Here is a 25,725-nt window from a genome sequence, read left to right as displayed (position 1 = left end):
ACACAGTGTGCCCCACTCATTCTATACACACAGTGTGCCCCACTCATTCTATACACACAGTGTGCCCCACTCATTCTATACACACAGTGTGCCCCACTCATTCTATACACACAGTGTGCCCCACTCATTCTATACAGAAAGTGTGCCCTACTCATTCTATACACACAGTGTGCCCCACTCATTCTATACACACAGTGTGCCCCACTCCTTCTATACACACAGTGTGCCCCACTCCTTCTATACACACAGTGTGCCCCACTCCTTCTATACACACAGTGTGCCCCACTCATTCTATACACACAGTGTGCCCCACTCCTTCTATACACACAGTGTGCCCCACTCATTCTATACACACAGTGTGCCCAACTCATTCTATACACACGGGGTGCCCCACTCATTCTATACACACAGTGTGCCCCACTTATTCTATACACACAGGGTGCCCCACTCATTCTATTCACACAGTGTGCCCCACTCATTCTATACACACAGTGTGCCCCACTTATTCTATACACACAGTGTGCCCCACTCCTTCTATACACACAGTGTGCCCCACTCATTCTATACACACAGTGTGCCCCACTCATTCTATACACACAGTGTGCCCCACTCATTCTATACACACAGTGTGCCCCACTCATTCTATACACACAGTGTGCCCCACTCCTTCTATACACACAGTGTGCCCCACTCATTCTATACACACAGTGTGCCCCACTCCTTCTATACACACAGTGTGCCCCACTCATTCTATACACACAGTGTGCCCCACTCCTTCTATACACACAGTGTGCCCCACTCATTCTATACACACAGTGTGCCCAACTCATTCTATACACACGGGGTGCCCCACTCATTCTATACACACAGTGTGCCCCACTTATTCTATACACACAGGGTGCCCCACTCATTCTATTCACACAGTGTGCCCCACTCATTCTATACACACAGTGTGCCCCACTTATTCTATACACACAGTGTGCCCCACTCCTTCTATACACACAGTGTGCCCCACTCATTCTATACACACAGTGTGCCCCACTCATTCTATACACACAGTGTGCCCCACTCATTCTATACACACAGTGTGCCCCACTCCTTCTATACACACAGTGTGCCCCACTCTTTCTATACACACAGTGTGCCCCACTCATTCTATACACACAGTGTGCCCCACTCATTCTATACACACATTGTGCCCCACTCATTCTTCTATACACACAGTGTGCCCTACTCATTCTATACACACAGGGTGCCCCACTCATTCTATACACACAGTGTGCCCCACTCATTCTATACACACTGTGTGCCCCACTCATTCTATACACACGGGGTGCCCCACTCATTCTATACACACAGTGTGCCCCACTCATTCTATACACACAGTGTGCCCCACTTATTCTATACACACAGGGTGCCCCACTCATTCTATACACACAGTGTGCCCTACTCATTCTATACACACAGTGTGCCCCACTCATTCTATACACACAGTGTGCCCTACTCATTCTATACACACAGTGTGCCCCACTCATTCTATACACACAGTGTGCCCTACTCATTCTATACACACAGTGTGCCCCACTCATTCTATACACACAGTGTGCCCTACTCATTCTATACACACAGTGTGCCCCACTCATTCTATACACACAGTGTGCCCCACTCATTCTATACACACGGGGTGCCCCACTCATTCTATACACACAGTGTGCCCCACTCATTCTATACACACAGTGTGCCCCACTTATTCTATACACACAGGGTGCCCCACTCATTCTACAGATGCAGTGTCCCACAGTTATTACATGCAGCGTGTGTCCCACTTATATTATACACCCAATGCAGAATATCACACAAACATTCCCTACACACAATTGATAGGCTCCATACAACCAATGTTCTACAGTCTGGGCGCTACATACAAACTATTTGCTACATACCAGCATATATAGTGAATAAAGTAGCCCCTCTTGTAAAATATAAGGATATTATAAGTTACCGAGGAGTTTCATGACCATATAAAAGTACGAGGCCGAAGGCCGAGTGTTTTTATACAGGTCATGGAACTCCGAGGTAACTTCTAATATCCTCATATTTTGCAACTGGGGGTACTTTATTTATTATAATACACAAATTTCAGTGAGTCATGTGACAGAAATTACATCAGAACTCACCGTTTATAACTGATGACATCAGAACTCACCGTTTATAAGGAAATAATTTACAAGATATTTATGGCTTTTGTGTAGTGTATATATATATACTCTCCACACACTGCGTTATATACATATTACAGACATTATATATCCCAGGATCCATAGAAAGCGCTGCGCTCAGACTCCGCGTCTCTCGCTGCCACATTTCTCGCTGCCAGCCCAGCACTGACTGCTCCTCCGCTTCCCACACTCCAAACTGCTGCCTAGTCCCTCCCTAGTCGTGCGCTGATTGGCTGCAGCTCCTGAGCCTTGATTGGTCCCCAGGCTCTCCTGGACTTTCTTAATTAAAGTAGAAAGCAATGGGCAGTTAGTGCGAGTGGTGCAAGTGAGCGCGACCTGCAGCGGCTGTGGCTTCTCTTACCCGGGATCCCTGACTCTCCCTCCGGCTTATTTGATTATTTCTGCTGTCAGCTAAGGGGACTTGGGTGCAAGAACTGGATGCTCCTATGTGGCTGCTGCTCTGTGTGTGTCACTAGTTGTTGCTCAGAGTGAGGGAACCAAGGAGAGCAACTGTCATCAGACACCCCCCCAAATAAGTGCAACTGCTCAGGAAGACATGGGATTTGGGAAAAAGGATCTTCTCCTGGGGGTTTTCACCTGCCTGATGTCCACTGTAAGTAGCATCTTCCTTTAACTTCCCTTCTTCTACATCACTTGGCACCTAAGTGGTTAATGGGTCTTTGTAGGGTCTGGACTTGCCAAGTGTCAGCGAGTTGTCTCATCACATACTGATAACCATTCACTAGTAACCCTATAGCTGCAGTCTCTTCTAGTTCTCTCTGCTCCACTCATGTTTTACATTAACCATTAGAATTCCACTGGGGGGGAGGGGTTCCCAGCTGATCCTGAGAAACTGCAGTGTGTCACAATGTGATTAGGAAAGGACTAAATGCTCAGTGACATTAGAATATGACTTGTGAATAGTATTGTTACTGGTGTTTAATTATGATGTCATCGTGATTTGTCATTGTCTGGTCCCTCTAGGGGGTTTGATGAGCAGGAGCTGTTATCTGTCTGCCCAGAGCAGCACAAGCCTTATTTAGGGGATCAGGAGCCCCCCCCCCAGCTCTGGTTAAACTATAGGGGCACACAGAGAGTTGTGCTGCTGGAATAACAGCTGGAAGACCCCCAGCCTGGCCATCCCTGTATGCGAGTCTATGATGTGAAGTAGGGGAGATCCTGTGAGATGTGGTTCCTGTAGGCAGTGCCATAGAGAGCAAATTATATGAGTCAGACCATCCATGGGTGTCATCATTTTCACTATTGTGTTGTCCTAATGTATCACTATTATGTTGTCCCTGTCTATTGCTTTTGTAGTTTCCCAATGTATCACTATTGTGTTGTCCCAGTGTATTGCCCTTATAGTGTCCCAGTGTATCACTATTGTGTTGTCCCTGTCTATTGCTTTTATAGTGTCCCAATGTATCATTATTGTGTTGTCCCAGTGTATTTCTCTTATAGTGTCCCAGTGTATCACTATTGTGCTGTCCCAGTGTATTGCTCTTACAGTGTCCCAATGTATCACTATTGTGTTGTCCTAATGTATCACTATTGTGTTGTCCCTGTGTATTGCTCTTATAGTGTCCCAATGTATCGCTTTTGTGTTGTCCCAGTGTATCACTATTGTGTTGTCCTAATTTATCACTATTGTGTTGACCCAGTGTATCACTATTGTGTTGTCCTAATGTATCACTATTGTGTTGACCCAGTGTATCAGTATTGTGTTGTCCCAGTGTATTGCTCTTATAGTTTTGCAATGTATCACTATTGTGCTGTCCCAACGTATTGCTCTTATAGTGTCCCAGTGTATCACTATTGTGTTGTCCCAGTGTATTGCTCTTATAGTGTTGCAATGTATCACTATTGTGCTGTCCCAGTGTATTGCTCTTATAGTGTTGCAATGTATCACTATTGTGCTGTCCCAGTGTATTGCTCTTATAGTGTTGCAATGTATCACTATTGTGCTGTCCCAGTGTATTGCTCTTATAGTGTTGCAATGTATCACTATTGTGCTGTCCCAGTGTATTGCTCTTATAGTGTTGCAATGTATCACTATTGTGCTGTCCCAGTGTATTGCTCTTACAGTGTCCCAATGTATCACTATTGTGTTTTCCTAATGTATCATTATTGTGTTGTCCCTGTATATTGCTCTTATAGTGTCCCAATGTATCACTATTGTGTTGTCCTAATGTATCACTATTGTGTTGACCCAGTGTATCACTATTGTGTTGTCCTAGTATATTGCTCTTATAGTGTCCCGGGGTATCACTGTTGTCCCAGTCTATTGTTCCTATAGTGTCCCAGTGTATCACTATTGTGTTGTCCCAGTGTATCACTATTGTGTTGTCCCAGTCTATTGCTCCTATAGTGTCCCAGTGTATCACTATTGTGTTGTTACAATGTATCACTTCCATCCTATTCTTTCTATAGTGACAAAGCCTCTCTATGTCTCGTGCCACTTCCCTGGTGTGACATGTTGCTTGTGGCACGTTGCCCGGTGTCTTATGTATAAACTGGGCTGGAGGTGAAGAAATATTGGTTGTCTATTTTTATATAAACAGATGGACTCATGTTTTTGTTTGTGCTCTTTGATAACCAGCTGGATATTGGGTGATTTCAGCTGCTGCAAAACCTCCTCTGCTCATGTCATTGATACTAGATAAGTGATTAATAGCTAAGACTGCAAATATTGTACAATTAAACCTTTAATTACCTTTATACGCGGCTGTTGTGCCGGACAAGTAGCCTAAAAACTCTGATACACCCCCTCTTTATTCCCCCGACTGCTGGCAGGTATTGTGAGTCTCTGCACTGAGTGTGAGAGAGGAAACACAAGGTTGTGGGTTTGTTTGTTGCTTTCAGCACAATAACACAATATTGCCAAGAAGGTGCTGTGGTTAAGTCCTGTCCCTCGTAGTCCTGCATTTTCCCACTTTGTTATTCAGCAGCTTATACAATAGGGCTGAGCAAACTCCATTGTGTTGCAGTGGAAAAGCCGTGTACAAGTTGTAGCAGAACTTCAGGCTGTTCCTCCTTGATAGGGTCCTACTCGCTGGCTGTTCCTCCTTGATAGGGTCCCACTCGCTGGCTGTTCCTCCTTGATAGGGTCCCACTCGCTGGCTGTTCCTCGTCTCTATGTGAGATGAAGCCTGTTGATAAGTTTATCAGCTGCAACTCTCACTCACGTTATCAGTCTCACGGGCTCCCACACTTATGAGGCCACGGGGGGGGGGGGAAGAGAAAAATAAAGATCTGAACTGAGGCACCTCTACTGGGTGGAGGATGTTGTCTTTTTCTTAGAAGTCATTGTGTATTTGTGAATGTCTTGGAGCCGCCTCTATCAGTGCAGCACAGATCCTCCCCAATGGAATAGACAGATTGCAACAGTGCTGGGGGGCAATGCTCTGGGCATTATTGTATTACAGATGTAGCCAGAGTTATGCCTGGAATCTCTGTCATATGTTCTGAGGTCACGTTGCAGCGGGTGATGTCATAGCTGTCTTGCCAACCAACTTTATTCTTTGATAATCTTTTAGATTGTAAGCTCTTTTGGTCAGGGCCCGCTTTACCTTTTGTATCAGTTACTGGTCACTATGTACATATACTCTTTGTATCAACCCATTGCTTGTACAATATGTTGGCGTTCTAAAAAGACACGTTAATAGTAATATTCATAATAATAATTGTTATTTATTTTAGAGTCCTTCTCTGGGGGGTTGCCGTGCAGGTTGCGGTCTTTGTTCTGTATCATGATTTTTTGTTTTGGTTAGGGATGCACCGATTTTGGATTCGGCCGAACCCCCGAATCCTTTGCGAAAGATTCGGCCGAATACCGAATCCGGGAAGGGGAAAACATTTTTTACTTTCTTGTTTTCTGACAAAAAGTCTCGCGATTTCCCTCCCCGCCCCTAATTTGCATATGCAAATTAGGATTCGGTTCGGCTGGGCAGAAGGATTCGCCCGAATCCGAATCCTGCTGAAAAAGGACAAACCCCGGTCGAATCCCGAACCGAATCCTGGATTCGGTGCATCCCTAGTTTTGGTTTTACCATTTATTTGCTGGTTTATACTGGACGAGCTCCTGTTCTTCCTTATTAGTGCCTTGTAGAATATCTTGGAGGCGATTATTGTTACTAAACATCATCGTTAATAGTAACAGATATTACTATGCCCTTATTATATTATTGATAGTTTGGCAGACACAACACTGCCCTCCGCTGTTCTCCTTTAAGTAGAGATAACTGGCGTCGAAGGGGTTAAAAGAGGGTCTAGCCAATAAAACATCTTCTCAGTGGCACTTGGCAGTTCATTAACTCCATCACTGCCCGATTGCTCAGTGGTAAATCGGTTTAGAGCTCCAACCAGTTTCCGGCTGCAGATATTGTAAAGTTTTCTGGTTTAATCACAAGTCACGTGAGTGTGATCACCATTGTGTAACGAGTGAGGGTGTTATACTCGGTGCTGTACCTGCTCTATGAGCTTCCACTTATTCTATACATATCAAGGTCAGTAGATTTATGGGATATACCATATACATATGTTTTGGGGGGTTGGTTGAATATGGAATACCCAGTGCAAACCCTAATCTGCATATTCAAATTTGCATCCCCTGAAAAAAAACGCCACCTGCAATTGCTCGTTAGTATAACGTCACATGACTTTACGGGTTCAAATTTGGTTCTAAGGATTCAGCTGAACCCAGGAATCTGTCAGTACACGAGCAGCATAAATACAGGTATGGGACCTGTTATCCAGAATGCTTGACCTGGGGTTTTCCGGATTACGGATCTTTCCGTAATTTGGAATCTTCATACCTTAAGTCTGCTAGTAATTCCTTTAAACATTAAATAAACCCAATAGGCTGGTTTTGCCTCCAATAAGGATTAATTATATCTTAGTTGGGATCAAGTACAGGTAGGGGACCAGAATGCTCGGGACCAGGAGCTTTTCAGATAATTGATCTTTCCGTAATTTGGATCTTCATACCATAAGTCTACTAGAAAATCATGTAAACATGAAATAAACCCAATAGGCTGGTGTTGCTTTCAATAAGGATTCATTATATCTTAGTAGACTTTTTGCTTCCAATAAGGATTAATAATATCTTATTTGGGATCAAGTACAAGCTACTGTTAAAAAAAAAAAAAAAAAAACATGTAAAAAAAATTGTATTATTTTGATAAAATGGAGTCTGTGAGACGGCCTTTCTGTAATTCGGAGCTTTCTGGATAACAGGTTTCTGGATAACAGATTCCATACCTGTACAAGGTACTGTTTTATTGTTACAGAGAAAAGGGAAATCTTTTTTTAAAATTTCAATTATTTAGATAAAAGGGAGTCTATGGGAGAGGGCCATTCCGTAATTCTGAGCTCTCTGGATAATGGGTTTTGGGATAACGGATCCCATACCTTTATAGGGGTATAGACTCTCCTGGAGGGGGGGGCCGTCTTTGATACCCTCAACAAAGGGATCATGGGATAGTTCTAGAGGGGGGCTGCAGTTTTATGTCTCTACGTTTTATTCCTCTTGAATGTTTTAGATTGTAAGCTCTTGCGAGCAGAGCTCTCAGACCCCCTGTTTGTTATAAATGATTTGTAAAGTGCTGCTTAACTTGCTGACTCTGTAGAAATAAACGATGATGATGACGATTAATATAGTTTAAGAAAAAAAGAAACCCCACCAAATAGAAGTTTCTATACCTATACCAAGTCAAATTGAACCATAAATTGCAAAATCAGGCTGATTAATGATAATAATAATTCATTAATAAAAGTGCTGGTTATTAAGTTAAATAAAGTGCTGGTGCAAATAAATAAAGTGAAAATTAATCATTTAACTTAATAACCAGCACTTTTATTAAGGAATTATTATTATCATTAATCAGCCTGATTTTGCAATTTATGGTTCAATTTGACTTGGTATAGGTATAGAAACTTCTATTTGGTGGGGTTTCTTTTTTTCTTAAACTATATTAATATTTTTTCATCTGACCCGGTCAGACCTCCACCTATAGTTTGGGTTAAACAAGGATCTAATATATCTACATATACACACAGGGATACCAATCCGTGTTGTTTCTTGATGATGATGACGATATCCAGCGACATAATTAGAACTTTCCCAGGCGCTATAGAGTTTAACCTGTTTTTAGCTCGGGACTTGGAATGCTTTAAGTGTATTTACTCTGCTGCGGCTCCCTCCTTGCTCTTCAGCCAACTGCTTTGTAATAGGTGCTGAGCGCCAGTACCATCATAAAAAAAGGGGGATTTAGTTGTATTTTATTTGGCAGACGCTGTGGGAGCCCGGGGTCACGTGCCTACCTGGAGTCTCCATAGAACAATGTCCAAAGTAACATTCCCTGGGACACTCTCATAAAACTGACAAGGTGTTTAATCTGCTGTAAAGTCTCGCTCGGTGGCAGGGCTGAAATATTTGCACACGCCTTTTATAGAGCACATAGTTGTATATATATATATATATGTATATACCATTCGCACAGCCAGCTTATAAATGGCTCCCAAGAGCTCCTCAATCATCTTCTGCTTATTCTTTCTTAAAGGCTCTTGCGACGGGGTCATTTCTCTTTGTTAAACTGGAATGTGCTGAAACAGGGGCGAAAGCAGGAAAAAAAACTATTCGAAATATCCTTTCCCAGAGTTTATTGTACAGATCCGCTAAGGGATGAAGAATGCTGGACTCCAATTCCCAGCATCCCCAGTTCCACAGTCACAGGAAAGGATAGTGTTGCTATTTTTCTGAAAAGAGCGTCACACTTGCCCTTTAAGACAGCATTGATAATACATATACTACTTTACGCCAGGCGTAAATCGTAAAATCGCCAGCGAGCTGACTGCCGGCGCATGTAGTTCTTACATGTCCAGCTTTCCCTTTGATCTTGATCTGCCGCATGTTCCCAGTAAACAGACAGCACAGTGAGATCAAAGAGCCACGGCAGGGAAGGGGTTAAGGAGATGCTTCTATAAAACTGTCAGTTGCAGTTCTAAGCTGCCAATACATAAGATGACATTAGCTCCAGGCAGTGGTGTCACTAGATATTACTGGGCCCCTCTGCAAATTATCATGTAGGCCCCAAAATGTCTAGAGATTGACCTGTTTTACCAATATTTATTGAAATTGTATATAAATTAGGGCCTCATGTAGTTACGCCCCTGGCTCCAGATTTGAAAGCTCTTTCAGGGCAGGAACATATCGAGCAGCTGATGAGGTCCTTGTCCTATAGGCCTAAATATCAGATCAACATGATTTGCCCCCCAAATTGGACAAAAATGTGTTTTCTTTCATTGTATGGACAGTCACCCCTTGTCATTGTCTCCAGCTTCTCCCCTGTTGGCCATAATATGACAAAGGGAAAATGTCCCGTGTGCCCTTTAAATAAAAATGATGAGCCCTGTATAAACAATCCCACCCCTTTGCTGCCTGTGTTTTAGATAAGGAGGAGTTCATTATACATAGATTGAAATGCGGGTGATAATTTGATGAACTGACTTCTTCTCCTCCCACAATTGATCTGAAAGAGTTTGGATATGGGATCCAGTTCAAAATGAGAGACCTTTCAATTTCACTGTTCTGCAGTTATTAATACAATTCGTTGATTGATTGAACTAAAGCTGAACCCGGGTGCATGTTGCCCCTTGAAACCTGCTGCTAAGGTGCCAATAAAATAAAGGGTATACAGTAGTGATGGTAGAAAAAATTCAGGTGCGAATTTGCAGCGAATTTCCACGTTTCGCCACCAGCAAATTAATTCGCTGCCGAAAATGCAGCGGCGTCAAAAAAATTTGGACGCACGTGAGAAAAGTTGATCGAGTCAAAACCGTCGCGCATCAACACTATACCCATTGACTTTAACGTCGGCATTAAAATTGACGCGAGTGTCAAAATTGACGCGAATTGACGCGGGCGTCAAAATTTGAGTTTTAACGTCGGCTTTCAATTTTAACGTCGGCTTCAAAATTGACGCAGGAGTCAAAATTTTGCAGGAACTTCGTGAACTTTTTGGCGAAACTGGAGAAATTCGCCCATCAGTAGTATACAGTAAAGGATAATTCTACTTAAGTGTCGGTTGGGAGTAAAAGGGCTGCAGTTTGGGCAACTGGTATCAAGTGTTCGCAGCGAATTCTTGTGTTTCGCCGCCGGTGAATAATTTCACGAAACTCCAGCGAAAATTCGCTGGCGAAAATGCTTCGGCGTCAAAAAAATTTGGATGTGCGTCGGAAAAGTCAACTGCGGCAAAACCGTTGTGTCAACACTATTCGATCGCCCATTGACTTTAACGTCGGCGTCAAAATTAACGCGAAATTAACGCAGCCGTAAGAATTTACACAACTTGACACGGGTGTCAAAATTCGAGTTTCACAACTTTTTTGCCGTTTCTCGAATTCTGCAGGAAATTTGCTAATTTTTTTGGCGAAACGGGAGAAATTCGCCCATCAGTAGTATACAGTAAAGGATAATTCTACTTACTGTAAGTGTCGGTTGGGAGTAAAAGGGCTGCAGTTTGGGCAACAACTGGTATCAAGTGTTCGGTATCCCCCTGCTCGGCCCATGGACTGTGATGGTTGGAATGACCCAACTGCCCCACCGCATCTGCATATTTGTCTATCTTGCCCTACTGCCTTAAAGGGGTGGTTCACCTTTAAGATAACTCTTTGAATATTATAGAACGGCCAATTCTAAGCAACTTTTCCATTGGTCTTTATTATTTATGTTTTTATAGTTTTATTCGCCTTCTTCTAACTCTTTCCAGCTTTCAAAATGGGGGTCACTGACCCCCATCCAAAAAACAAATGCTCTGTAAGGCTACAAATGTATTGTTATTGCTGCTTTTTATTCCTCATCTTTCTATTCAGGCCCCTCCTATTTCATATTCCAGTCTCTTATTCAAATCAATGCCTGGTTGCTAGGGGAATTTGAACCCTAGCAACAATATCGGTGAAATTGCAAACTGCTGAATAAAAAGCTAAATAAGTCAAAAACCACAGATAATAAAAAAGGAAAACCAATTGCAAATTGTCTCAGAATATCGCTCTCTGCATCAACTAAGGGGATTATTTATCAAAGGTCCGAATCTATCTCAATATTTTCTGCCACAAACTCCGATCAAATCCGCTTGGGTTTTTTCCGCTTATTTATTATTACATTTTCCTGAAAATTTGCTTTGCGGGAAAAAAATCTGATTTTCAAGATTTTTTTCCGATTTAACACCCCAAAACTCTTATGCTTTTCGCCTGAAAACTCCGAAAAATTTGGGGTATTGCACGAAACCCAACGCACATCAAAAAATCATTGGGACTTCTCCCATTGACTTATATGGAACCTCGACAGGTCTGAGATGCTGGATTTTCAGATTCAGACTTTTCCATCCTCGGGGCTTAATATATTTTGCATTCAGAGTTTAGTAAATAACCCCCTAAAAGTTAACTAAAGGATGAACAATAATTTTGCTCTACGGTCTCTGGATTATCCTGGTGTTATTATCATGTCTGTCTATACCTACTATCCTATTGCTCTTCATACCTACAACTGATGCCCTTTGGGACCCTAAGGGGTCTCCCCTATGTGACCCCCAATAAAGACATCTCTGAGTAGAGCCATTGTAGCTTGGAAACAACTAATCGCATATTATTTAACCCCCATGTCTGACGACACGCATTTATTGCAGGCAGAGTCCCAGGCGTCAGACGAATGCGTCATCCCTATTTTTATTAGAGAGTCGCAACTGCTAAAGCTTTAACAGTCTAACAGCTATAGACTAGTTATACCGACCTTCCTGCGCTACTGAATGTGATCTTTCCTAGGGACTCAGCCGTGAATCATTTACATTTACAAGCAATGATTCTGGGTTGCAGAATCTGCATTAACATGTCGTTAGTTTACATTCGGATTTTATGCAAGTTATACGCTCTCCTGATAAGGAACGTGAAGCAAGGAAGAGCAGACCTAGAAATATAGGGAATTAGGGGTATGACGGCAGGTAAGATCATTATTTTCTTGCTACTTCGAGGTCTCAGATACGATTCTCCCATGTGTTGTATCCCCACATGGGGATCAGTGGTTACACAGCCAATCACTCTGAGCCTGCTGGGATATCTACATGCCTGACACCCCTTTGCCTGGACACAGCCCGCCCAGAGACATACCTATAGGCTAGTGAAGGGCGAATTTCTACATTTCGCTTCGCCGAAAAATTCACGAATTTCCAGCGAAATTCGTAAAACGGTGATAAATTAGCAAAACTGGAAAATTGACGCCCGCATCAATTTTGACGCCGTCGTTAAAGTCAATGGACGTCCGAATAGTATTGACGCGTGGCGGTTTTGATGTAAGCGACTTTTCTGACTTGCGTCCAAAAAATTGCACCAGGCGAATTTATTCGCCCATCACTACTATAGACCCATAGGCCATTGTGTAAGATTTGCACCCAGCTTCCCCAACCCACACCCCCTGCCTTTGCACTTACATCCACCCTACGCACATGCTGGCACCCACAATCCTTTTTATCTAGAATATTCTACCACAGTATCCCCTGTCCCCACAGAAGAGATATTACAGGATACACAGTAGATAACAGATAAGTACTACTATAGTTTATATAAACAAGCTGCTGTGTAGCCATGGGGGCAGCCATTCAAGCACAGGATACACAGTAGATAACAGATAAGTACTACTATAGTTTATATAAACAAGCTGCTGTGTAGCCATGGGGGCAGCCATTCAAGCACAGGATACACAGTAGATAACAGATAAGTACTATTATAGTTTATATTCACAGCTGAAAAAGGAGAAAAGGCACAAGATACACATCAGATAACAGATGAACTGTAGTATATAATAGGAGTCTTCAGAACTTATCTGTTATCTATTGTGTATCCTGTGCTTGAATGGCTGCCCCCATGGCTACACAGCAGCTTGTTTATATAAACTATAGTAGTACTTATCTGTTATCTACTGTGTATCCTGTGCTTGAATGGCTGCCCCCATGGCTACACAGCAACTTGTTTATATAAACTATAGTAGTACTTATCTGTTATCTACTGTGTATCCTGTGCTTGAATGGCTGCCCCCATGGCTACACAGCAGCTTGTTTATATAAACTATAGTAGTACTTATCTGTTATCTACTGTGTATCCTGTGCTTCAATGGCTGCCCCCATGTCTACACAGCAGCTTGTTTTATATAAACTATAGTAGTACTTATCTGTTATCTACTGTGTATCCTGTGCTTGAATGGCTGCCTCCATGGCTACACAGCAGCTTGTTTATATAAACTATAGTAGTACTTATCTGTTATCTACTGTGTATCCTGTGCTTGAATGGCTGCCCCAATGGTTACACAGAAGCTTGTTTATATAAACTATAGTAGTACTTATCTGTTATCTACTGTGTATCCTGTGCTTGAATGGCTGCCCCCATGGCTACACAGCAGCATGTTTATATAAACTATAGTAGTACTTATCTGTTATCTACTGTGTATCCTGTGCTTGAATGGCTGCCCCCATGGTTACACAGCAGCTTGTTTATATAAACTATAGTAGTACTTATCTGTTATCTACTGTGTTTCCTGTGCTTGAATGGCGGCCCTCATGGCTACACAGCAGCTTGTTTATATAAACTATGGTAGTACTTATCTGTTATCTGCTGTGTATCCTGTGCTTGAATGGCTGCCCCCATGGCTACACAGCAGCTTGTTTATATAAACTATAGTAGTACTTATCTGTTATCTACTGTGTATCCTGTGCTTGAATGGCTGCCCCCATGGCTACACAGCAGCTTGTTTATATAAACTATAGTAGTACTTATCTGTTATCTACTGTGTATCCTGTGCTTGAATGGCTGCCCCCATGGCTACACAGCAGCTTGTTTATATAAACTATAGTAGTACTTATCTGTTATCTACTGTGTTTCCTGTGCTTGAATGGCTGTCCCCATGGCTACACAGCAGCTTGTTTATATGAACTATAGTAGTACTTATCTGTTATCTACTGTGTATCCTGTGCTTGAATGGCTGCCCCCATGGCTACACAGCAGCTTGTTTATATAAACTATAGTAGTACTTATCTGTTATCTACTGTGTATCCTGTGCTTGAATGGCTGCCCCCATGGCTACACAGCAGCTTGTTTATATAAACTATAGTAGTACTTATCTGTTATCTACTGTGTTTCCTGTGCTTGAATGGCTGTCCCCATGGCTACACAGCAGCTTGTTTATATAAGCTATAGTAGTGTTTTTGAAACAAACACACCAGTTTTACCAGTGCAGGGCAAAGCTACATGATATTGTCATTCCTTTGAGACACTTTCAGTTTTTGGTGTTCCTCTAAGCTGGACAGGCCTAAATTGCAGAGTTATAGTTCCCCTTTAAAGACAGATGTGTTTTTTGATCATGACCATCCCTTGCTGTAGTGTCCATATTATTATTATTTTCAATCCGTGGGACTAGGAAGGACACGTCACCCAAGGGTTTATAAAAATAAACAAAACCTGCCAAATCATGTGTCTCTCAACAATGGGATTAGTTCCCTTTAACTCTCAGGAAAGAGCCGTATGGTGTTTGTTTATCTCTTATAAAGGAATTCTCTCACTTAATACTTGCGCTTCAGTCTCTGCACTTCTGTTTCCTACATTATTCACTGATTTCATTGGCAGCAGCTTAATTTTATACTGAGTTATACCGGGAACTCTCAATATCATGTATTATAAGGGATAATGTACCCCCTACTGTAAATGATAAGGATATTAGAAGTCACTGAGGGGTTGTTCTGTGACCATATAAAGGCACAAGGCTGCAGGCTGAGTTATACAGGGAACTCTGAGTATCACTCATGTATTATAAGGGATAATGTACCCCCTACTGTAAAGGATAAGGATATTAGAAGTCACTGAGGGGTTGTTCTGTGACCATATAAAGACACAAGGCTGCAGGCTGAGTTATACAGGAAACTCTGAGTATCACTCATGTATTATAAGGGATAATGTACCCCCTACTGTAAATGATAAGGATATAAGAAGTCACTGAGGGGTTGTCCTGTTACCACATGTAGTCAGTTGGCCTTAATTTGACAGCTAATATCCTATTTCATGTATTTTACAAGAGAGTTACCATGTCATTTATTTTTGGGACTGTTTCTTAAGTCAGATCCCAGTAGGACAGCTCTGATTCACTGCGTATGACTGATATATAGATGTTATGATCTGCTGGATCCAGGAACCTCTCTTCACTATTTAAGTGTTTAATACACAGTAGATATTAACCCTACAGCATTGGTTTATCTATTCGAGCTGCAGTGACATTTCCAACAAAGGAGGAAGATAGCCGTGGGCTACCACTCTCTAGTTATAAGCCGCCGATTAATATCACATCGATCATGTTTAACAGGCAGCAACATGTCACAACTGTATACAGAACTGGGTCCATGCGAGTAATTGAATAGAAGAGCAATGTGTAATGACTGAATGGTATAGCTGTCACTAGCTGCACTCAGTAGGCCAGTTCTGTATCTTTTTGAAAATGGCTTTTACAAGTGGAGAGTTTTAGCTCAGCTTTTTCACCAGCTGCACTCAGTAGGCCAGTTCTGTATCTTTAGGGAAAGGGCCAATACAAGTGGAGAGTTGTAGCTCAGCATTTCCACTAGCTGCACTAAGTAGGCCAGTTCTGTATCTTTAGGGAAAGGGCTTTTACAAGTGGAGAGTTTTAGCTCAGCATTTTCACTAGTTGCACTCAGTAGGCCAGTTCTGTGTCTTTAGGGAAAGGACTGATACAAGTGGAGAGTTTTAGCTCAGTTTTTTTCACTTTCTGCACTCAGTAGGCCATTTCCGTATCTTTAGGGAAAGGACTTTTACAAGTGGAGAGTTTTAGCTCAGCATTTTTTCACTAGCTGCACTCAGTAGGCCAGTTCCGTATCTTTAGGGAAAGGACTGATACAAGTGGAGAGTTGTAGCTCAGCTTTTTCATCAGCTGCACTCAGTAGGCCAGGTCTGTATCTTTAGGGAAAGGGCTTTTACAAGTGGAGAGTTGTAGCTCAGCTTTTTTTCACTAGCTGCACTCAGTAGGCCATTTCCGTATCTTTAGGGAAAGGGCTTTTACAAGTGGAGAGTTGTAGCTCAGCTTTTTTTCACTAGCTGCACTCAGTAGGCCATTTCCGTATCTTTAGGGAAAGGACTGATACAAGTGGAGAGTTTTAGCTCAGGTTTTTTCACTTTCTGCACTCAGTAGGCCAGTTCCGTATCTTTAGGGAAAGGACTGATACAAGTGGAGAGTTGTAGCTCAGCTTTTTCACCAGCTACACTCAGTAGGCCAGTTCTGTATCTTTAGGGAAAGGACTGGTACAAGAGGAGAGTTGTAGCTCAGCTTTTTCATCAGCTGCACTCAGTAGGCCAGTTCTGTATCTTTAGGGAAAGGACTGGTACAAGAGGAGAGTTGTAGCTCAGCTTTTTCACCAGCTGCACTCAATAGGCCAGTTGTGCAGAAAGATGCTGATAGGGATGCTACTTGTATATATGCAGTAAGACTATACAGAGGGAGGCTGCAGCAGTAGATGTGTGCGGTCTGAAACATTAAAGCAAGAGAGCGAGCTCTGAACTCCCAGCACTAGAGCTTTGCACAATGTCTGTTGACACAAGTAGGATTTAGCTGATGAGTTTATGTTCTTTACATACGACGTCGGAAGGTAAATGTGACTCAGAGCGCTTAGCATTCCGTACGACCACCTGTTTCCGCCTCAAGGCAAAGAATGCAAGGCCGGCCGACTGTGGATGGATTGCTTTTGGAAACTGCGAAAAAGCATTTGTATTGACTGATCTCTTTGATTTCTGCCCGGACTCCCCGCCCTGCTCAAGTTCATTGTAGGGTTCAGTTCCCCTTTAAGACACCTCCTGTACCTGCTCCTGTTTTATTACTGCTCGACGGAAAAGACACGTTGAAGAGCTATAAACGTTTCCGATGGAGTCACAATGACAGTTTGAGTCTATAAATAGGAAGAAATGGTTATCAAGTATAACCGAATATTGTAATTTATGTCTTTATTGCTGGGAGAGTTTCTTTACCATAGAAACAAATAGTCCCAGTGTTTCACTTCTCCATCTTTATCCTCGAGCCCTTGACTCGCAGTTACTCATAGTTTTCTGACATGTTTAAGTTAAAGGCTTAATATCCCTTATTGTGGAAGCTGCCATTAGCTTGTCCTTATCCGGACCATTAGTTGAGTTACACAAGCTTTGCTCCTCCCCCTGTCAGTTCCATTAGAGAGTTCTTCTCCAGCCCCTGCTTAAATTAAAGACTACCTGTCTACTTCTCTGTAATCCGCCATAAGAGTGTTCAAGTCCAGCCCACTGGTTGCTTTATAACTACATGCTCCTCCCCCTATAAGATGCCATTGCCATTGTAGACTCCCTATTATAAAGCATGGCTGGTTGATCTTCAGTAGGTGAGGAGAACTTTGTGAGATGCCAACTAATGCCATGTTATACTCTGGTACCCTTAAAACTTTAGGGCTAGCCCCACAGGGGGGGGGGCATGAAGCAATGGTAGAGGGAGCCAATTAGGGTTACATTTAAGGATAATGCCTATTTGTTCTCCTTAATACCCCTGAACCCCATCTAGAAGTTCAATTAGGGTGAACACTTATTTGGCCTTCTGGATTTCCTTGGAACTATGGCTGATTCAACATTTTTCCATAAACTTATTATAACAAAAGGGGACCCTAAACAAAATTTGACCCTTGAACCAATAAAGTCTGACAACCAATGCACAGGTAACGACGATCCACTCGGGGCATTGAGACTTTATTTTATTATACCATTTAGAGCAGGGTTTTGAGATTTGTAGGTTCTGGTCCCTAATTGAGGTCCAATCTTTGGTCAGGCCCCAACCTTACTTTATATCAAGGGAAAAATGATCATATCAACAATTCAGCAATAGGTAATTAGGGTATCAAATTAGGGTTTACCCTAAATCCCCTATAAGGAACTAATAAGGTGGACTTCCAGGAGCATCTAAGAAACAATTAGTCATTTTCTCAAAATCTCCACCTAACTGGTCTTCAAGTTGCCCCCCATCAACCAGTGCTCCAGGGAGCCTAGTCCCTCAGTTTCGGATTGACTAGACCAAAGAGGTTTTAAAAACTGCAGGAATGGATCATTAACGCCCTATCATCATGGAGTCAGTTGACATCTCAGCAAGTTCTCCTCAACTTATGAAGGTTAACAGGCCATATGTTATAACAGGAAAGTCCTGCAACTTGATTCGTTCCATTCGGAGGCGTGCAGTGTTTGATAGGATGAGCCTTTGTGTAAGTAAACTTTTCATCTGAGAACTGGTCAACACCTCAACTCTTTGTGCACCTGGCACCTCCCATAAATAAGCAAATATGGCTTTTCCTCAAGCCCAGGATCCTTGTTTTGAAAGTCACACTTTCTTCAGAGTTAATCCAGACATTGAAAACTACTCGGTAAAGCCCCTGTTTACTAAGGTGGTGGTGAGATGTTGCACATGAGAGAGAGAGAGAGCTGACAAGTACATATTTACCCTTCATAGACTCTAAGTAGGAAACAGTGGCGTCTGGTGGTCATGTTGCTCTCAAAGTAGATGGGATCTTGCTTGAAGTTGTTTGTGACTGCTCATTAATTGGTCAGGATACTGTGTATAATGTCCTGGATTAGTTTAACACCATATTTTAAATATGTAGATTGTATATTACTCCCCAAATCATTGTTTCCCTTTATTTAATATATTGGCCCCATGATAATGCCTTAAATGGGTAGCGGCTGCTTTCCCACTTGTATGTAAGATTCAAGCCAATGTCCATCTTATGGATGGTTGGACGTCTAGCAGAATGAAAGATTTGACTGGGAATTGCAGTATATTTTTCCCTGAGTGAGATGCTATTTACTAAGAGCAGCATCAAGGGGCTCAGCTTGAAGACCAGTTAGGGTAAATTATGGATAAAATGGACATTTTCACTCCTAGATACGCCCAAATGTCTTGAGGGTCAGTAAAGCTAAGACTTGGGGAGAATATGTATTTGCTTTCCCAGATATTCTTGGAGCTAAGGCTGAATGACTGTTCTTGATATTTCATGTGTTGAAAAAGGGGCCCTGACCAAAGTTTAGACCTTTTCAGGGTAAAGGTTGCACTTGCACAGGGTTGGACTAGGCTGGCTGGACACTAGGAAAACACGTTGGGCCCCCCTGACCCAGACCTGTTCCCGCTGCAGTCCTGGGTGCTGTTACTTCCCCCCAGCCCTGAAAAAAAGAAGTATAAGCTGGGGGAGAGGGGGTGGAAGGGGGTTGCAGCACCGGGTGTAGCGGGGTGTCTGTGGGGGCCCCTAAGACGGCAGTCCCAGTCTTCCCATTCTGACACTGCAATTGCAAGGGGGTCTGGATCTGGAGTCCTGCAGCGGGTCGGATACCCGCAAAAACCTGCGGTACTCTGCTGATTGCGGGTAGAAGTTCTGGGTGCGGGCATAGATGCGGGTCAGCTGTTCTGCGGGTCGGGCGCGGGTATCGATTTTTACTCCTTTTTTCTGATCACGCCTACTTCCAATGATGTCCCTTCCGGTTTACAATGATAGCACTTCCTGATTCTTGATGGTCAGCGGGTTGCGGATAAGGTACTTGCGGGTCTGGTAGCGGGTCCAATCGTGTAAGAATGCGGGTTGCAGGTTGCGGGTACGGGCCGGGTATGGGTTCCAAAAAATGCACCTGTGCAGGACTCTAGTCTGGACTAAACAAAATTGACGACCTAGCAGGTCCAGGGAGCTATTGATTTGGTTCCATTTACCATCCATTTCTACAGTGACGGTGTCTGCGATCTCATTTTCACCATGTTATTTTGACTTTTCTGACACAAATTCTAGTTTTACTCTAAATATGTTGGGAGGCTCATTAACTAAGAAGGATTTGGAGGTTATTGTGGATAACAAACTGTGCAACTATAGGCAGCGCCGGTCAGTAGTGTGTGTTAAATCGAATAAAATCATCTCTTGTATAACGTGGGCATCAACTTTAGGATGAGAGCATCATTTTGTTTGTATATATAGATCCCTTTACCTTGAGCACTGGCCCATAGGAAGGATATTAATGAGCTGGAAAAGGCGTGCAACCAAAGGAGTACATAGAATGGAACTATTAACTAATGAGAGTTGGGTTTGTTTTCTCTGGAGAAGAGATGCGAGGGGATATGATAACTCCCTACAGAGACGTCAGAGGGAATTAGAGATAAATAGTGGGGGGATCTTCAATGAACAAAGGACATTAAGGGGCCACCCAATGAGACTGGAGGAATGGAATTTCACCTGAAACAACGCAAATGGTTCTTCTTGGTGAGGGGGGTGAGGCTGTGGAATGCTCCGCTGGGTGATGTTGTGTTGGCAGATTCCATTAATGCTTTTAAGGGGGGTTTGGAGATCTTCTTGGACAGGCCGAATATTCAGCACTAAGTTTTGTGTAGGTATACGAGTGTGTGTGTGTGAGTGTGTGTGAGAGTGTACTACATGCCCCTTTACAAGCACAGTGAATTCCAACAGGTAAATCCTCTATGAATATACAATTAGATGAAATGCCTGCAAAAGTGCTCAGGGGAGCATAAGAAAATACTTTATAAGAGTTTCAAGGGTTACGTCTGTTTAAAGGGGTGGTTCACCTTTACATTAACTTTTCATATGTTATAGAATGGCTAATTCTAAGCAACTTTTCAATTGATCTTCGTGACATATTTTCTATAGTTTTCAAATGATTTTTCTTCTGACTCTTTCCAGCCTTTAAAAGGGGAGTCACTGACCCCTTCTAAAAATCAAATGCTTTGTAAGGCTACACATTTAGGGGCAGATTTATCAAGGGTTTGCATTTAGAATTCATGGGAGTTTTTTTAAACTTATAAACTCGAAATTTGACCAATCGAAATTTATTAATTAATTAGAATTTTTAAAACTCGGGTGAATGGAAATGACCCGCAAATTTGAATCGAATTCAAATCGAATTCGATTTGTGTTTTTTCTCCGAAAAAAAACCGGGATTTTCAGGAAGGCTGCCAACTACTCCAAATTGATCCCAGGACGTCCTCCATAGGCTAAAACCGCAGTTTGGCAGGTGTAAGGTGGCGAATAGTCGAATTTGAATTCTTAAAGGGCCAGTGTATGATAAATTTCAAAAATCAAATGGAATCAACCCGCAAAATTAAATTCGAATAGAATTCAATTTGAGTTTTTCTCTGAAAAAAACTTGATTTTCAAGAAGGCTGCAAACAACTCCAAATTGATCCCAGGACGTTCTCCATAGGCTAAAACAGCAAATTGGCAGGTGTAAGGTGGCGAATAGTCGAATTTGATTTCTTAAAAGGCTAGTGTATAATAATAATAATAAATAATAATAAATGTTGAAAATCTAATCTGAATTTTAAAAAAAAAACCTCAAATTCGAATTTTAACAATTTCCTAGTCAAATTTGACAGTTTTGGCTTGAAATTCAAAATTTGAAGATTCTAATTTTCACTTCGACCCTTGATAAATCTGCCCCTTATTGTTATTGCTACCTTTATATTATTCATCTTTCTATTCAGGCCTCTCCTATTCATATTCCAGTCTCTTATTCAAATCAATGCATGGTTTCTATGGGAATTTGGACCCTAGCAACCAGATTGCTGAAATTGCAAACTGGAGAGCTGCTGAATAAAAAGCTAAATAACTAATAACTGTAAAACCAAAAATAATAAAAAATTAAAATCAATTACTCAGAATATCACTCTGTACATCGTACAAAAAGTTAACTCAAAGGTGAACAGATGGTTCAGGCCTGGTTAATTACTAATGGTTAATTAAATGAATCGACTCTTTGATATCCCTGTGAAAATAACTGGGCACAATAACTGGGTGATAAGGGGGAGAGATCAAGCCAGCGATCTGTTAAGTAAACCATTTAAAAGGCACTATTATTTTGATAGGTGACTGAATGGTAAATAACGGCCTTTAGATTTAGAGTTTCCAGGATGCAGACGTCAGACTATTTCGGTTATACACATCCCATTGTCAACTGGTGTTGTTGCACAAGAGGCAGAGAGAATGCAGTGAGGTAGTAGTGATGGGCGAATTTCTCCCGTAAAAAAAATAAATTGTGAAAAATCGTGAAATTGGAAAGTTCCCAAAAAAATCGTGAAATTCGAACGTTTCACGAAAAAATCGTGCAAATCGAAAGTTTTCATGCAAAAATCGTGAAATTAGAAGGATTCCACTCAAAAATCATGAAATTTGAAGGTTTTCACAAAAAAATCGTGAAAATCGAACATTTCACTCAAAAATCTTGAAATTTGAAGGTTTTCACTAAAAAAACATGAAATTTGAAGGATTTCACTCAAAAATCGTGAAATTTGAAGGTTTTCACAAAAAAATCGTGAAATTTGAAGGTTTTCACTAAAAAATCGTGAAATTTGAAGGTTTTCACTAAAAAATCGTGAAAATCAGACGTTTCACTCAAAAATCGTGAAATTTGAAAGTTTTCACTAAAAAATTGTGAAATTTTAAGGATTTTATTCAAAAATCGTGAAATTTTAAGGTTTTCACTTTAAAATTGTGAAATGTTAAGGATTTCAATCAAAAATCGTGAAATTTGAAGGTTTTCGCAAAAAAATCATGAAAAACGGAAATTGACGCCGCTAATTCGTGCCAGGCGACTTTATTCGCCCATGACTACACATTAGGTCTCATAAGGTGCAGCTCAAAGTTCACCCCAGATTGCATCCATTCAAACTTACATTAAAGGGGTGGTTCACATTTGGATTAACTTTTAGTATGATGTACGGAGTAACATTCCGAGACAATTTGCAATTACTTTTAATTTTTTATTATCTGTGGGTTTTTGAGTAGTGACGGGCGACAAAACCGCCGTGTGTCAACATTATTCGGACGCCCATAGACTTTAACTCCGGCGTCAAAATTGAGAATTGACACAGGGGTCAAAATTTGCCCACGGGATAAATTTGCCCATCACTATTTTTGAGTTATTTCGCTTTTTATTCAGCAACTCTCCAGTTTGCAGTTTCAGCAACCTGGTTACTAGGGTCCAAATTACCCTAGCAACCATGCATTGTTGTACGGAGTATTATTCCGAGACAGTATTTTTCATTTTTTATTATTTATGTTTTTTTTTTTACTTATTTAGCTTTTTATTCAGCAGCTCTCCAGTTTGCAATTTTGGCAAGAGGGTTGCTAGGGTCCAAATTACCCTAGCAACCATTCATTGATTTACAGAGTAATATTCCGTAACAGTTTGCAATTATTTAATTTTTTTATTATTTGTGGTTTTTGAGCTATTTAGCTCTTTATTCAGCAGCTCTCTGGTTTGCAATTTCAGCAATCATAGTTGCTATGGTCCAGATTACCGTAACAACCATGCACTGATTTGAATAAGAGACTGGAATATGAATAGGAGAGGCCTGAATAGAAAGATGAGTAATAAAAAGTAGCAATAACTATACATTTGTAGCTTGGCAGGGCATTTGTTTTTTTAGATGGGGGCAAATAATTCAAAAACTATACATGATAAAAAATGAAGTCAAATTGAAAAGCTGCTTAGAATTAGCCATTCTATAGCATACTAAGGGTTACTTGAAAGGGGAAATTACGCAAAGATCCGTTACCTGGAAACCCCAGGTCCCGAGCATTCTGGATAATAGGTCCCATACCTGTACTAGGGACACAGAGCACAGCTGAAAAAGGGTATGTGAAAGGGTTAAAAGCCTAATTCCATTTGCTCCTGAGCAGATTTGTGTTGTCAGACCAGGGCTCATCACTTCCGCAGCCTCGTACTTTCTGACTCTCTTGTAACCTTTTTTGTCCTTAAATCTGTCCTTTAAGCAGCTGCTGCAGTCACTTCTGGTGCTACTTTTATACCCAAATATACTCCTCCCCGTCCTCCATATACTCAGATCACCTCTCATTCATATCTGCCTATCACAGTCCATCAGACCCCGCTCCCCAGCTGCTTTTTATACCCTATAGAGATATAATGCTGTTGGCTTATGTCTTGGCTAAATCAATATCTCCTTGGGGCACAAGACAGTATTAGCTAGAAGTATTAGCTAGAATCTCAGCTGCCATAAAGCAGGACAGGACTGCTGCTTACAATGGGGATCAGATAAGATCTGTGCAGCCACTGGGACAGAATGTTCTGTTATACAGATAGCTAGAATCTCAGCTGCCATAAAGCAGGACAGGACTGCTGCTTACAATGGGGATCAGATAAGATCTGTGCAGCCACTGGGACAGAATGTTCTGTTATACAGATAGCTAGAATCTCAGCTGCCATAAAGCAGGACAGGACTGCTGCTTACAATGGGGATCAGATAGGATCTGTGCAGCCACTGGGACAGAATGTTCTGTTATACAGATAGCTAGAATCTCAGCTGCCATAAAGCAGGACAGGACTGCTGCTTACAATGGGGATCAGATAAGATCTGTGCAGCCACTGGGACAGAATGTTCTGTTATACAGATAGCTAGAATCTCAGCTGCCATAAAGCAGGACAGGACTGCTGCTTACAATGGGGATCAGATAGGATCTGTGCAGCCACTGGGACAGAATGCTCTGTTATACAGATAGCTAGAATCTCAGCTGCCATAAAGCAGGACAGGACTGCTGCTTACAATGGGGATCAGATAGGATCTGTGCAGCCACTGAGACAGAATGCTCTGTTATACAGATAGCTAGAATCTCAGCTGCCATAAAGCAGGGCAGGACTGCTGCTTTGTAGCATAAAGCACAGAGACCTGACCATTTCATTACTCCTCATTCCTTCTTTACTTTTTCAAAGTACAAGTGAATCATCGCACTAACAACTGTCTGAACATTTCACATTTACACATGATAGTGTCCCTTGAAGCAGTTTCGATCAACCCCCGCAATAAACTGATTTTGCTCTCGGAGCACAGGGATCTGTAAAACCACAGTGCCGTAAAGCAGTTTATCAATAGTGACAAGAGATAGGGGGTGTTATTGAGTGTAATTGTGTTTTGACCTTTATTATGTTCCAGCTCTTACACGCGCCACCGACATCAATAAATAATAATAATCCACGGAATATGAAGAATGATTAGAATAGGGAATTCTGGGAATGCTGGTCACATATAATCAATAGCCCACCAAGTACAGGGTTTCAGCAAACAACATGTCATGTCTGTGTGATAGATATTTCCCAAAGAGATTTCTGTATTGTGAGATAACACAACCCAGATGTGCAACAGCGACACAACTGAAATGATCCATTTCCTATATACTCATTATATATAATGTTGCATATTATTCTGTGTTTCTCTGGCTGTGAGTTTTCCATCTGCTCTTATTATATTTTAGAATTGATAATACTGCTGTATAGACTATGAGCAAATTTAGGGGACTGTTCCTGCTGAATTGTGCTTAGTACAGGGGAATACCTATGCTGCCATAGTTTTATGGGATCTCTCTGTACAGACTATGAACAAACTTAGGGGACTGTTCCTGCT

At 41.7% G+C, this 25,725-nt stretch overlaps 1 protein-coding gene across 1 annotated transcript in view; it reads left to right on the top strand.

The window, feature by feature from the left end:
- Positions 1 to 2,521: 2,521 nt before the first annotated feature.
- vipr1.L (vasoactive intestinal peptide receptor 1 L homeolog) overlaps positions 2,522 to 25,725 on the top strand; it is a 141,180-nt gene continuing 117,976 nt past the window's right edge. The window contains exon 1 of the mRNA XM_018267074.2: positions 2,522 to 2,832. Within this exon, the coding sequence (XP_018122563.1) occupies positions 2,776 to 2,832 (57 nt within the window). The 5' untranslated portion in view covers positions 2,522 to 2,775. The remainder of the gene's footprint in view (positions 2,833 to 25,725) is intronic.

This window comes from Xenopus laevis, chromosome 6L (assembly GCF_017654675.1).
Source record: "Xenopus laevis strain J_2021 chromosome 6L, Xenopus_laevis_v10.1, whole genome shotgun sequence".
Classification (NCBI taxonomy): Eukaryota; Metazoa; Chordata; class Amphibia; order Anura; family Pipidae; genus Xenopus; species Xenopus laevis.
Note: the sequence above shows the minus strand (reverse complement) of the source record. Positions and strands in the feature narration are given on the sequence as shown.